Raw genomic sequence first — 13,414 nt, forward strand, 5'->3', positions numbered from 1 at the left:
GGGGAGCCACGGGGCGGGCGGGGAGCCACATGGTGGGCAAGGAGCCACGGGGCGGGCGGGTCCCCACAGGGAGAGCGGGGAGCCACAGGGCAGGCGGGGAGCCACGGGGAGAGCAGGGAGCCACAGGTAAGGCGGGGAGCCACGGAGTGGGCAGGGAGCCACGGGGCGGGCGGGGAGCCTCGGGGCGGGCGGGGAGGCATGGGTTGGGCAGGGAGCTACGAGGCGAGTGGGGAGCCACGGGGAGAGCAGGGAGCCATGGGATGGGCGGGGAGCCACGGGGCAGGCTTGGAGCCAGGACAAGCAGGGACGTATACAAAGCTGGGAGCCAGTCGTGGATTTGTGGACTTGCTTGGAGGAGAGGGACACGCAGGAGCTCTGAGGTCTGCATGGAGACACAACAGAGCATGGAGCCAGGGGTGAACCACGGGACCAGGTAGAGCCCTGCAAGCAGGGAGCCCTCAGGGGGCTGAGGGACACGTTTGGGGACACGGGCACAGAACTGGCCCCGGAGCTGCCTCCCCGCAGCCTCGCCCTTGCTTTCACGAAGGCCACAGTCCACCATGCCTTGGACGGTCACCGAGCCTGCCCGGGCCCTGCTTTCTGAGCCCCAGAGGCGGCAGGGCAGAGCCCGGCATAGTCCGGGGAGGAGGCCAGCACAACAGCAGGTGCGTGCAGAGTGTCTGCCGGGGTGGGAGGGGCCGGCGCCTGCAGGGCTTCCCAAGCGAAGAGGCAAGCGCGAGCAGGCCGTGCCTGCTGTGCTCCCATCACTTGGACAAGCTGGTGCTCAGATCGCGCACAGAGCACCGCGGACATCAGCACCACTGGGAGAAAACGCTGGCCGCTGGGCCACCACTCGCGCCGTGGCCAGAGAGAGGCCGAGTCGAAACCCCTGCATGGGGCCCTTTCGGTCAAGGCTGCTCGACGACCTGGGCCTTCCCTGGGGCGGGCAGCGACTTGCACGCGACGCCAAGGGCCGATGCAGGCCGACGGCGCACGGCCCAGCGGCGCCCTGCCCTCTGCACGGCGGCCGCCAGGACCTGGGGCCACACGGAGCGCGGACACAGCCTTCTGGGGCCCAAACGACGCCCGCTCCCTGGGGCGCAGGGAGGCGCAGGGCTCTCGGGACCCGGGTGGGAGGGGGCAGCCAGCAGGACTGCAGACAGGACTCGTCCGAGGCGTCGGAGCAGAACACTCCCTTCTCCAGGCCGGGCCCCGGGGACAGACGGGCGGCGGTGGCCTGCCCCTGCCCCACCACGCCTGCGCCTAGACCCCCAAATCAGCTCCTGCGGGGGGCAGGGGGCACAACTAGTCGGCAGGCCGCTGGCAAACTGGGATCAGTAAACAGCAAAGGCAGGCCAGGGCCCTGTCGCCGTAAGTGGCCATTAAACATTGGGCGCTCGCCCCCGAGGTGGGGGAGACTCGGAGCCCACCCGGCAGGGGTGCCTCCTCCCTCCTCAGGGCGCGGCGTTCAAGCAAGTAACAGGGGCGCGGCGTGCGTGGAGCCACGTAATGGGCCGGGGTGTTGCCAGGCCAGCGGCACGCAGGGAGAATACTCGAGAAGGTGCCGTCGGGGGAACCTCGCAAGCAGCTGTCACAGCGGGGGCGCAGCGCAGTGCGGTGCTCCTGGAGGGGCGGCCGCAGCGCCCCATGTCTTCCCCAGGCGGCAGAAAACACCCCGCCCGCATCTTCTGCCCAGCGGGTGAACCGCATCAGCCCTCCACAGGCCCTGCGCTTGCCCTGACACTGCTGCAGCACCTGCTCAGGTCATGAGCAGCCCCCCGCGGTCTCCTAAGCCCAACACTCGAGAAGGACATTTTCGATGTTCCCAGAAATCAAGATTTTACACGTCAGGGTGACTCATCCCTTATCGCAGTTCTCCCTTATCGCAGTTCCCGCCTACTCTTCGCAACTCGAGGGCGCAGCCCGGGAGCACAGGAGCCGGGGCCGCCCGCGCTGGGCTCCTGACAGCCACCGCAACCTTCGGGCTGTGTCTGACCCGTCTCCTGCCTTTTCCGCAGCGACGCTTCCTGCCTACGCCCCTGGCCGCTGGCCCCTGGCCAGACCACTCTCAGCCAGGATGGGCGCTCCAGAGCCTCCTCCCCTTCCTGCCACCCACCCACCCACCACCTCCCCCGGGTGCCCCCGCCCCCTCTCCGGGTGCCCGGAGGTGGGTGCTTCCTGGAGCTCGTCCCGCACCTGTGCTCACATCCGCTCCCTCCCACAGCCCCGAAGGCTGCCCCATCCGTGTTCTCCCCTCTCTCTCCTCTCCTCCTCCTTCTCCTTCCCCTGGCTCCTTCCCATCTACACTCAGGGGTGATGGGGACGTTCTCTGAGAAGCCATCCTGCGTCCTCATCCCTGCTGGCGAGACACGAGCTCTTTTTGTTCCTGATTCTCCACCTCATTTTTACACCCCCCCCCCCAACACACTCACACAGCCAGTCCCTTCCCTCAGCCCGCCTGAAGCGGTCGGGTCAGTTCCATCTACTGGGCGGTTCCTGTGAATGTGGCCTTATTGGAAATGGGTCCTCGCACTGGACTAACGTGGCTCCTGACGCCATCTTGACTGTCTTCCTTACATGGAAAGGAAATAAAGTGTCGCGGGCCAGATGCCGGAGGCCCACGTGACAGAGAGGGCGGGGAGGGATGCAGCCCAAGGCAGGGACGCCGAGGATGCCGTGGCCCTCCGAAGCGAAGAAGAAGCGAAGGAGCCTTCCAAGCGCCTCCGGGAGAACGTGCCTGCCCACACCTTGAGGCTGAACATCCAGCTTCCAGAGTTCGTGATGACATGACACTTGTTGGGGTATTTATCACAGCACGAAGCACCGGATACACACAGAATTCCCAGGAGGTGACCAGCTTCTAGGCTTTCCCGGACGTGGGGCTCTCGGTGCTCAGCACGGAGCATCCAGGGAAACGGGATGAGCGTGTCATGGCGGCTTCCGCCCAGCCTGCCTCGGACTCTGCCAGCGGGACACTCTGGGGCCAACTTCCTGCTGAAAGGCTCTCGGCTGGCTCCCGGGGCCTCACTGGGACTGGTCGATTCCGTCTGATAGTGGCGAGCAGCCCAGCAGGCCTGTCTACACTCGCTGGCCCGTCTACACTCGGCTGTCCCGTCTACACTCGCTGGCCCGTCTACACTCGGCTGTCCCGTCTACACTCGCTGGCCCGTCTACACTCGCTGACCCGTCTACACTCGGCTGTCCCGTCTACACTCGCTGGCCTGTCTACACTCGGCTAGCCCATCTACACTTGCTGGCCCATCCGTCTACACTCGCTGGCCCGTCTACACTCGCTGGCCCATCTACACTTGCTGGCCCATCTACACTTGCTGGCCCGTCTACACTCACTCGCCCGTCTACACTCGGCGGCCCGTCTACACTCGCTGACCTGTCTACACTCGGCTGTCCCGTCTACACTCGCTGGCCCGCCTACACTCGCTGGCCTGTCTACACTCACTCGCCCATCTACACTCGGTGGCCCATCTACACTTGCTGGCCTGTCCGTCTATACTCGCTGGCCCATCAGTCTACACTCGCTGGCCCATCTACACTTGCTGGCCTGTCCGTCTATACTCGCTGGCCCGTCTACACTCGCTGGCCTGTCTACACTCGCTGGCCCGTCTACACTCGGCTAGCCCATCTACACTCGCTGGCCTGCCCGTCTACACGCGGCAGCCCGTCTACACTCGCTGGCCCGCTCACTCGCTGGCCCGTCTACACTCGCTGGCCCGTCCGTCTACACTCGCTGGCCCGTCCGTCTACACTCGCTGGCCCGCTCACTCGCTGGCCCGTCCGTCTACACGCGCTGGCCCGTCTCACTCGGCTGGCCCTCACGCCTGCCACCCGTCTTCCCTCACAGCCGAGAAGCGGAACCACGGTCAGTGCGGTGTCGCCCGACACCCTGGGCCTCGCCTACGCCCCGCCCCCCAGTGTCCAGCGTGCGCCCAGTTCTTCACGTGCCTGCACCATCTCTCATGCGTCCCTCTCCACCGCGCCTGTAACACCAGCAGCAGCCTGAGGCGGGGTGGGGGCGCCACCTTGCCGCCCCCCAAGCTGAGCCCATCCCGGTAGGTGGGAACCTCCCAGGACACCCTTCACAGCGCCCTCATTCAGCACCTGGTCTCCTCTACCCACACCGCCCCTCCACGGGGACACGAGCGTCTCATGACGCACTTAGGGGACACTAGCCGGCTGGGTCGCCTCGCTCCCCTCAGGGCTTAAACTCTCCTTTCACGCTCCCCGGACACCAGGGCCGCAGCTCGGGCACTGCCTCGCCTTCCTCAACCCTGTGCTCAGCCAGGCTGCTGGCAGTGCTCCCAGCGGCGCCTGGTAAGACCCCCAGAGAATGCTGGTCTATGACCCTAAAACAACTGACAGCCCTGAGCGGGGACGGCCTTTCCTGTCGGGCCCCTCCATGCTGGCACAAGCCCTCATGGCCACGGGCACCCACTCGGTGCCCACTGAGTGTCCATTCCGAATGTAAGATATGCATGCGGAAACTGCGCTGAGCTGCGCTGGGGCCTGCTGCGGTGGGCTCAGCCCCCCGGCCCACCGGCGCCGCTGCAGAGGCCGCACACGGGTGCCTGCTCAGGCCGAGGGGACGCAAAGCCTCGACCCCAGGAAAGCAAGGGGCCCCACAGACGCGCTGCTCCCCTGACCCGGCCAACCCAGCGAGGCCTCTCCGCGCGCCACGGCAGCCTCGCACCTCTACTGAAGTGCTGCTTCGTAACGCTGTCCGCGACGGCGGGTGGCACAAGTGACCCCGCTAAAGCCCGAGGCGCTTGGGCCCATCATAGGACAGCCACGTGCCCGTAAACTAGGGAGAAGCCTCCAGAGAGCGTCGCCGTCTCAGAACGCGCTCGGCAGGGCCAAGGCTGCACGTCTGACAGCTTCTGTCTAAGAAAGCAGACGGCTACCCAGCGCTGCACGAGGCGTCTGTGACGGAGAGGAGCACGCGCCGCTAATTTAAGTCAAAGGTCAGCTCAATGCGGACAGGGGAAGAGGGAGAAGACAACAAGGCACCGAAGTCATCTCTCCGCACACCCCTCCTTTTTTATTAATTTGACTTTGAAACACTGTACAATAGTGTAGTGCAAATTTTAAAATCTTTAAAACTCACAGGCAAAATGAAGCAAAAAAATCCACTGGATTTTTGCGCTGCTGGCATAATCATCTAAAAAGAGGCTTCAAAGCAGTCATGTCGTTGAATTCCCCAGTTAAGTGCGTGTTCGAAGGGCTAAGAGAAGAGGAAGATCATCTCCAGGGCTTTGCGATAGTCCAGAATAACTGGCGTTGCGTGAAACTGCTCTGCAATGACTGCGGGCGTATTTCAGGAAAGGACAAAGGGATTATCGTGTCCTGAGGGTTCTTACGGCACGAGAACTCAGAGGAGGCTGAGAAAGACCCCGGAGCGTCTGGAGGAACTCGGAGCAGATTTAATAATGCTTCCCTTAGCTCCACGTGGGACATCTAGCTGGGGAAACCACAGCTCAGCTCTGCTCAAGCTGTGTAACTCGCGAAGTCTACAGTTCCAAACAGCCGAGAGGATCGGGGCCTCTTGCCACCCCAGGGAGTCGACACCACCTGGCAGCGTCGGGCTCCCACCGGCCGGAAATGCGACAGCCACACTCCTGCACGCAGCAACTGGGTGAAATTTATCAAGTATTTGCATCCGGGCACCAACAGTGAGTCTAGTAACCAAGATGAGCAAAACAAACAAAAATCTATCATAGCATCTTATGTGTGGCTTTTGGAGAGTATTCGAGAACCAATAATCAAGTTTCTAACAAAAATAAAAACCAGGAGGTGGTAGGGAAGGAAACAAAATTATCTTTCCTATATTCAGGATTTTCAAATAATAGATGAAGAAGAGGTCCTTTATGAGTAAAGATTCTAGCTACTCAAGGAAGCGAGAAGCCCGGCCGCACACCACGGTGAATGGCCACCGTGGCAGCGGTCAGCAGGGCCTGCCTATCCCTGAACCCAAAGCCCAGCCCCTCTGTGACACAGCAGAGACCTTTAGCCAGGACCTCAGCACCACTACAGTGCTAGGAATCACCAGAGAAGCTCAGGACAGGACATCTGAAAGGCGCAAACAGGATCCTCTCAAAATCCAGACAACTGGAAACCACCGCAGGAAGCCAAAGCGCCTTTAAAAGTCCATTTGCAAGACCAACAACATCACAGCATAGAAGATGAGCAAGTGTGAGAGAGAAACCAGCCACTCACAGCGCGCCTCACGGTGGCTGTGACAGGATCAGCCTCAAGCCTGGGAGGCCACCAGGGTCCCCTTGTGGGCGGGAAAGTGGATTGCAGGGGGCTGCTTTCAGTTTATTTGCTTGGCGTGAGCATGGTCTCGTGAGCCCCATATCTGTGACAGCAGTCAGGAACAGAAATACAGCAGGTAAAATTATGTTTTTCTGAATTTTCTTCCAAATAATATGTTGGCAAGATGGTGGAGCACAGGTGGGGGTTTGTGGGAAAAGGTGAGTTATGAATTAGTAAAGTGAGTGTCCCTGAGGCCATTTACTTCTGTCTATAAAGATGTGCATGATACAAAGTTGGAAAACAACAAAGCATAAAAGTTTCTGTGAAAGAATTATTAAAACACAAGGCCTGAATGACTTCACTTAGCTTGGAGATAAAACTATTTCCTCGGAGACAGGCAGCAGTTTGTCACCTGAGTGCTTGCGGGGTCTGGGGGGAGAACCCCACTAGCTTGACGAATGGATGACTCGTGAGCGGACAGGCGTTCTAGCGGGTCGGCCCCAGAGCCAGGCACCCCTGAGACACTCGACCACCTCTGTCTGCCACGCAAGGGCAGACGAAGGCTAAGTTCTCCGTGAAGACCAAGGCTTTGTTTGGAAATGCCAAGGGGGACTTTTCGGCTTTATACAGCTGGCTTTGCTATTTCTGTGGGCACACTCTCACGCCCTCCTCCGCCAGCCACAGGGACTGCCGCACCAGCGAGGAACGCTGGGGTTTTCCCTTCCTGGGAACTCGGGTCTTGGATTCTTCTAGACAGAGTGATCGGTTTCTGGATAGGAAATTCTTGAGCTGGAGGAGTTTGCATTCTTGCTTGTATTTTAAAGAGGGCCTAAAACGAGGAGCCAGAGCACCAAAACACAAGCAGGCCGTGCCCTCTCCTGGGACACGGGTGCGCAGGGAGGGTCTCCGCCACCCAGCCCCCGCCCCTCACCTTCGTAGGAGACGACCGGGTGCTCGGCGCGCTGGCACTGAGCTGCGTCGGGGGCGGGCCGGGCGAGGCCCCAGCAGCCCAGGCTGGAGAACAGCCACGCCAGGAGGCAGGGCCCCTTCATGGCGGCGGGCGGAGGCCGGGGCGGACGGCCACGTGTCCTCTAAGCAGAAGCTCGTCTTCCGGTCATGTGGGGCAGAGGCCTGGAACACACCAAAGAGAACGATCGTGTGAACAGGAGCTCAGCTGGCGTTAGCGTGAGCACAAAGCAACCAGCCCGGGCAAACACACCTTTCCTCGGGAGTGCCGCAGGCGCGTGCGTGTTTTCACCCCAGCAGAGACCTCTTTTGTCCGATAGCTTTGTGAGATAACCTACGGATGAGAGAACCGTCCAGCTCAGTCTCTAGCAAGTCACACCTAGAGAGTGAGGAGTGAACGTGACAACAGCAGATCGGTTTTCCCTCCACCCGCCTGCCTGTCCGTCATCAGACCCAGATCTTATCCAGGACCTGGGGCGTCCCGTTCTTGCCTTAGAATCTAGAACACGCTACTTAAGGACGTGGTCACTGCCCTTCACTAATAATCCAAACGATACGATGCCGCTCAGCGCCTAGAAGTCGCCCGTGTTCCGTGGACGTATCCTTCGCAATGCACAGGTGACGGGCCTGCAAGATTTCTGGCTGGAGATACTCAGTGGGAATCAGACAAAACCACACTGAGCACCTACTAGGTGGAATGAAATTACTGTGCTGTGAGATTGTCGAGATTATGAATAATTTAAAAAGTCCATAAACTTTAAATAAGATAGGCTAGTAAAAATAACTATCACCCAAGCTGTTAGAAAACCGTAAAAAGCAGCAGAGAGGTTTGGGGCCCGGAGAGGATGGCTGCTATTTCAGGGAACAGGATGGGGCCATGGCGGAGTTCTATTTGAGTTCAGTCCTGGAGGACAAAGAGGGCTCGGCAGATGGAGGTTTCTGGAAGAGCATTCAGCCAAGAGTACGGAGAGACACAGGGGCGGGGAGAGAGGAAGGGGCAGGGCCCGCGCCTGGGAGCCGCGCACCGCCCTGAGCCCGACCCCGGCACAGAGCCTCCGAGGGCGCAGTGGGTTAGGGCCCAGAAGACAAGCACACGGAGGCCCGGCTCCTCTACCGTATCCGAAGGCATTCAAGACTGTTCTGGGCACAGGGGCGCTGAGAGGCCGGTGGCAGGGGGCACAGAGGCGGAGAGGCGCGTCTGAGGCGACAGGGCTGTTCCGAGTGGTGTCAGGCCGTGCAGTGGGCACACAGCTGCAGCCAGTCAACATCCCCGCGAGGGAAGTGCGGTCGGCGACAGGCCTCCCTGTCCAAGGCAGCCGTCCGCCCCTCTCTCTAGCTGCGCTGCTGTTGACGGCGTGGCGCAGCCAGAAACAGCAGCAGTGATGGGTGCTGGTGTCCACGCCCGACCTGCGTCCTCTCTTGGAGCACATTCTGGGGTGCCAAGACCCCAGGTCAGACGCGGGACACCTCGGCACAGCCGTGTCAGAGAGGCGTCACGGAGGTCTGCCTGGGGATGTCTCCCACAGTCCAGGCTGCAGCTGCCTCTGCCCAGGCGCCTGCGTGAGGGCCCAGCACCAGTGCTCACGGGATTCAGAGGCAGCATAGGCTCCGTGGAAGGATTAACATCCGCATTAAGAGTTAAGGGTCACGGGCCCTCCCTGGGGGCGCAGCGGGTTAGAGCACAGCACTAAGAAGCTAAAGCCGCTTCCGCATGAGTTCGGTCCCCGCCTACCCCGGAGGTGACCACATGGCGCGGCAGACCTCTCCTGACCCGCCCGCTGCTCCCCTCAGCAGTGGACTTAGTCAATCTGCCTGTTCTGCTCCCCGCTCTGTCTCTGGTGAATCCTCTCGCCGCCCCCTGAGCCTCTGGCCTGTACCCCAGTTCTGTATGCACAAATAAATAAATCTTTAAAAAAAAAAGAAAAAGAGTTAAGGGTCGCCAGGAGGAAGCACAGCTAAGCAAAAATGTCTCTGTAGACGTGATTGTTGGACAAGTGACCACATGGAGATGAGAGAGGGATCAGAGGGTGCATCCCCTAACAGCCACAGGGGGTGCATTAGGCCCACCCAAGCTTGGAAAGGACACCTCTGAAAACAAGCTTGGCCACTGGCACCCCAACAGGCAGAGATGTGGCACTGGCTTTGGTGGTCAGAGCCAGGTCACCCGGAGAGGGGGCAGTTTCAGCAGAACCGGAGACGGACTCCAGGTGACAACAACCGAGAGGGGGATGATGATGGGGCCAGAGTGGGGGAGACCCGCTGCCCCTGAGTGGGCGGAGGCACAGAAGATTCGGTAGAATCCGATAAGCACGGAAGGGCCAGGTCAGGAGCGATCCGGGGCGGGGAAACATCGTTCCCTGTGGCTTCTCGACGAGAAGCGGTGAGTGGAGAAGGGACTGTAGAGAAAGAAGATCCAGAAGATCCCAGGAGGAGCCAGGTGGTGGCCCCCCGCCGGGCTCCAGACCCAGCTCACGTCCACCGAGAGCAAATTCTCATCTTGCACGTCGTTTTGCAAAGTGCCAGGCGCCAGCCCCCTCAGACCTGCTGTCATCTGAAGCAGGACAGCTGCCACGTGGCCCTGACCGTCCTTGACCACCGCCACCCACCCCGACAGCTCTGCCTAAGAAGCACAGGGGAGTCAGCGAGAAAACAACGCAGGCACCCAAGACATCCTCCCCTGGGGGTGGAGAGCCGGGGAGGACGGGATGCCGCTCAGGAAGGAGATGCTGGCGGCGGAAGGCCCTTGGCTCGCGGTGCCGCGAAATTATACGTTGGCCAGGTGAAGCCAACGGAAGCAGGGGCTGCTAACAGGTGGTTCTGAAAGTTCATAATTTTCAGACTATTGCATGTCCTTTTTCTTAAAATAAAGGGCTATAAATAGCCGTGGGCCGGCGGCGGGCGGGGCGCACATCTGCACTGAGTGGGCTTCCCTCGCCCTCCCAGGCGTGCCCCTGGTGCAGTCCTTGCTCCAAATAGACTCGGCTTTTAATAGCAGATCCTGCCTCGTGAGCGCCCCAACCCCACCTTCTACTGATCCCCCCCAACCCCCCGTCAGCATATGGGGCAGATTTATGTCAGGGTGTGAGTGCGTGGTCCCAGCACTGTTGATATGTGCAGCCAGAGAACTCTTTGTTCTGGGGGATCCTTGTGCCTTTCCCAGCAACCCCAGGCACCCCCCTCTTCAGTCCCCACCCCCCACTGAGCCACAGAAGTCACCTCCCAACACGGCCAACAGCCCGGGCTGAGAACACGGGTTATCCAACCGCCTCTGCCTCTTTAGGAATTAAGTAAGTTATCGCTACTTGAAGGACTGCTCCCAAAATACGCATGCACAAATCAGCCAGCTGAATCTGTGAGGCTGTTTCAGCAAAATTTCAATAGACACGGAAGTCCTATTAACTGTAACGGTTGGCTCTACGGGGGGAAGATTCTGAAAGTTTCTCCAAGGGTAAGTGTCAACCTAAGTGGTTCTAAATTCTCCCATCACTTCTGGAAAAATATAACTATATTGGGTGAATTAATACAAAACAAACAAGTTTGCTCGTAGGAAGATGTGTCACAAGAGACCAATTTGGGCTACAAAATAGAAGCTCTAGGGCGGCCTCAACTTCAGAACCCCTGAAACCCACCTTTTGGTTTCCGGATGTGGGAGGTTCTCTCTGTACGCTCAGTGGAAATAAGCATAACTCTGTGCATAAGTGTCTGCAATAAATAACATTCCCATTCACACCCACACCGCCGATGAATAGGCTTTGGGGAACAGAAAATAAACTGTTCCTTTCAGTGAAAAAAAATACTGTCAGATAAAAGAGAAATCAAAGAAACAAAAGCTTACACAGAACTTTTGTTCAAGGAACAATGCCCGGCCTGTTAGTAATAAAAACAGACCCCCAGTCGGTGTCTGGACCTCTTTCCAGGGGCGGCTGGTTTCTGCTGCGCCCCAGCCCTGCTCCTGGCCGGCAGCCAGTGGTGGGGGCTGCAGGCCCAGGCCAGAGCTGGGGTCAGGCAGCCTGCCCGCGGGGCCTCTCTCCTCTCCCCCTCCTCTCCCCTACCTGTGACTCTAGGGCTGGTGCTGAAGGCCGGCTCGGAGGGGCGCTCAGAGAGGCGCTGTCCTCAGTCTGCAGGACGGAAGCCGAGGGGGAGAGGCGCCTGCCAGGAGCCCCTTCCTCAACACCACACTTGGCCTGGCGCCCCGAGGCACCAGGCTCGCAGAAGGGCAGCGCTCCCAGCCTCCTGTTTGTTTGCTCTTTCTGTCTCCGAGATTATCCTTCAGGCTCCTGACCTGCTCGCCGGGCCACAGTGTCTGCCCGGCTGCGAGCAGCCGACCACAGCGGCACCCAGCCACCCCAGCACCACCTGGTCCCTCCCGCACTCCCTGGCACGGCCAGGCCCCAGCCTGTTACCCAATCGGCAGTGGCTGCCAGGCAAACAGCCCTCCCCGACCCAAACTTGCAGAGAGCTCTGCTGTTTCCAAGGAAAACCCCCACTCGACAGCCAGCGCTCCGGAAGGCACCTCACCCCTCCCTCGGCCAGGGCTTCCCTCTGCCCCCACCAGGCCCAGCCCAGGCCAGCTGCCCGGAGTCCCCCGCCAAGTCAGGGCTGCCACGCCCGCTGCACGCAGTGGCACCCCTCTGGACACCCTGGGGATGCCTGCCAGGGTGCCACATGCCCAGTGCCAGGCTGCTGGCACGGCTGCACAGGTAGCCCGTGGCCATCCGCTTCTGCGTTCTGAGTCCTCCCTGCATGAAGGCCAAGCCCAGGCTGGCCTTCTAGTTCTGGTCCAGCGTGTGTGCCAACCCGTGGGATCAGCACCGGCACCAACCAGAAACACGTCACTGACGTCCTAACACTGAGGCCATCAGCCCCGCCAGCAAGCAGGTGACCCCCCTCCCCCCATATCAGGCAGGAAATGAGTCCAGGACCCCCTGACTGTGAGAGGTGAAAGGGGAGTGCAAAGTCCCAATGGCTCTCCCCATCTGGGGTCTCGCAGGCAGTCAGGGAGAGCAGGACAGTCCAGCCGCCATCTCTGCGCCCATGCGCACTCATCATCCCCCCTCACTGGTGACGCCCCGGGCCACAGGATGGATGGGCTGGCTCGCCCCAACAACACAGCCTTGACCCAGAGGGAGTCGGGAGAGGAGAGGCCGGCATGAAACAGGTGGTCGGAGGGGACATCACCGAGCCACCTGTGGGCAAGGGCCCCTCCGACATGGGGTGCAGAGAGGACAGGAGTCGAGTGCTCACTGAACATACCACATGGTCACTTTTTACATCGTTCTGGAAATTTGGGGTCCATTTTTTATTATTTGAATCGAGTTTAGATTAGTCAAGCAAGCAAAAATCCATCTTTTGATAAGTATCAAATAGAAGTAAGCGCCGTGTCCTAGGTACCCGAGAAAGGGGAGTCCCCACTAAGAGGAGAAAGCAGAGAGAGGCCTTCTGCAGGGGTTCAGCAGGCGGAGCAGGGGGCCCCCCTGGAGGCCGAGGGGCTGAGTCTCAGGCTGTCACCCCTGCGGCTTCAGTTCCATCCCCGGCCAGAGAGTGACCCCAGGGCACAGCAGACCCTCCTGTCTCCCCGCTGCCCCCTCAGCAGGGGATTTCAGTAGATCTGCCTGTTCTGCTCCCCGCTCTGTGTCTGGGGAGTCCTCTCACTCCCGCACCTCTGGCTGTACCCCAGGAGCCTCAGCTCTGGGCACTCAGAGTGACAGAATCACACTAACTCGCTCCTGCTCCCCCCCCAGCGGTCGCGAGCAGGAAATGGGATTAAATAAAGAATCAATAAAACAATGCACTTAAGTTAATGTACAATGTTGGAGTAAATAGATTCTTCTAACCTTTTTCTCCAAAACAACGGAACACGCGATCCGCAGGAAATGAAGTGACCGGCGGCGGCCCACGGGAATGCGGCGGCCCCAACAGGCGCCCGCACGCTGCCTTGCTGCACCTCGGACCCCTTTCTCCTTATGCGAACCCGGGTGCCCCACAGCCGAGCCTCGGCCCGCAGCGGCGTGACACCAGTGAGTGACCCTCAGCGTGTCCACGCAAGGGCCGGGCGCCCCGGGGGTGGCCGGTGGGAAGCCGCTGGGCTCCACCCCGCGTCCGGCGATGCCCACCGAGACGAGGCGCGATTTTACGGCCGTATAAATGACCTCGCGGTGTAAAATGGGGGAAAGCAGACATT

The 13,414-nt window shown here is 60.2% G+C and overlaps 1 protein-coding gene across 1 annotated transcript in view; it reads right to left on the minus strand.

Moving 5' to 3' along the window:
• SEMA5A (sema domain, seven thrombospondin repeats (type 1 and type 1-like), transmembrane domain (TM) and short cytoplasmic domain, (semaphorin) 5A) overlaps window positions 1-13,414 on the minus strand; it is a 230,863-nt gene that overhangs the window by 180,830 nt on the left and 36,619 nt on the right. The window contains exon 2 of the mRNA XM_012721743.1: window positions 7,199-7,398. Coding sequence (XP_012577197.1) covers window positions 7,199-7,319 — 121 coding nt within the window. The 5' untranslated portion in view covers window positions 7,320-7,398. The remainder of the gene's footprint in view (window positions 1-7,198; window positions 7,399-13,414) is intronic.

This window comes from Condylura cristata, unplaced genomic scaffold, assembly GCF_000260355.1.
Source record: "Condylura cristata isolate star-nosed mole 26May11 unplaced genomic scaffold, ConCri1.0 scaffold00007, whole genome shotgun sequence".
NCBI lineage: Eukaryota > Metazoa > Chordata > Mammalia > Eulipotyphla > Talpidae > Condylura > Condylura cristata.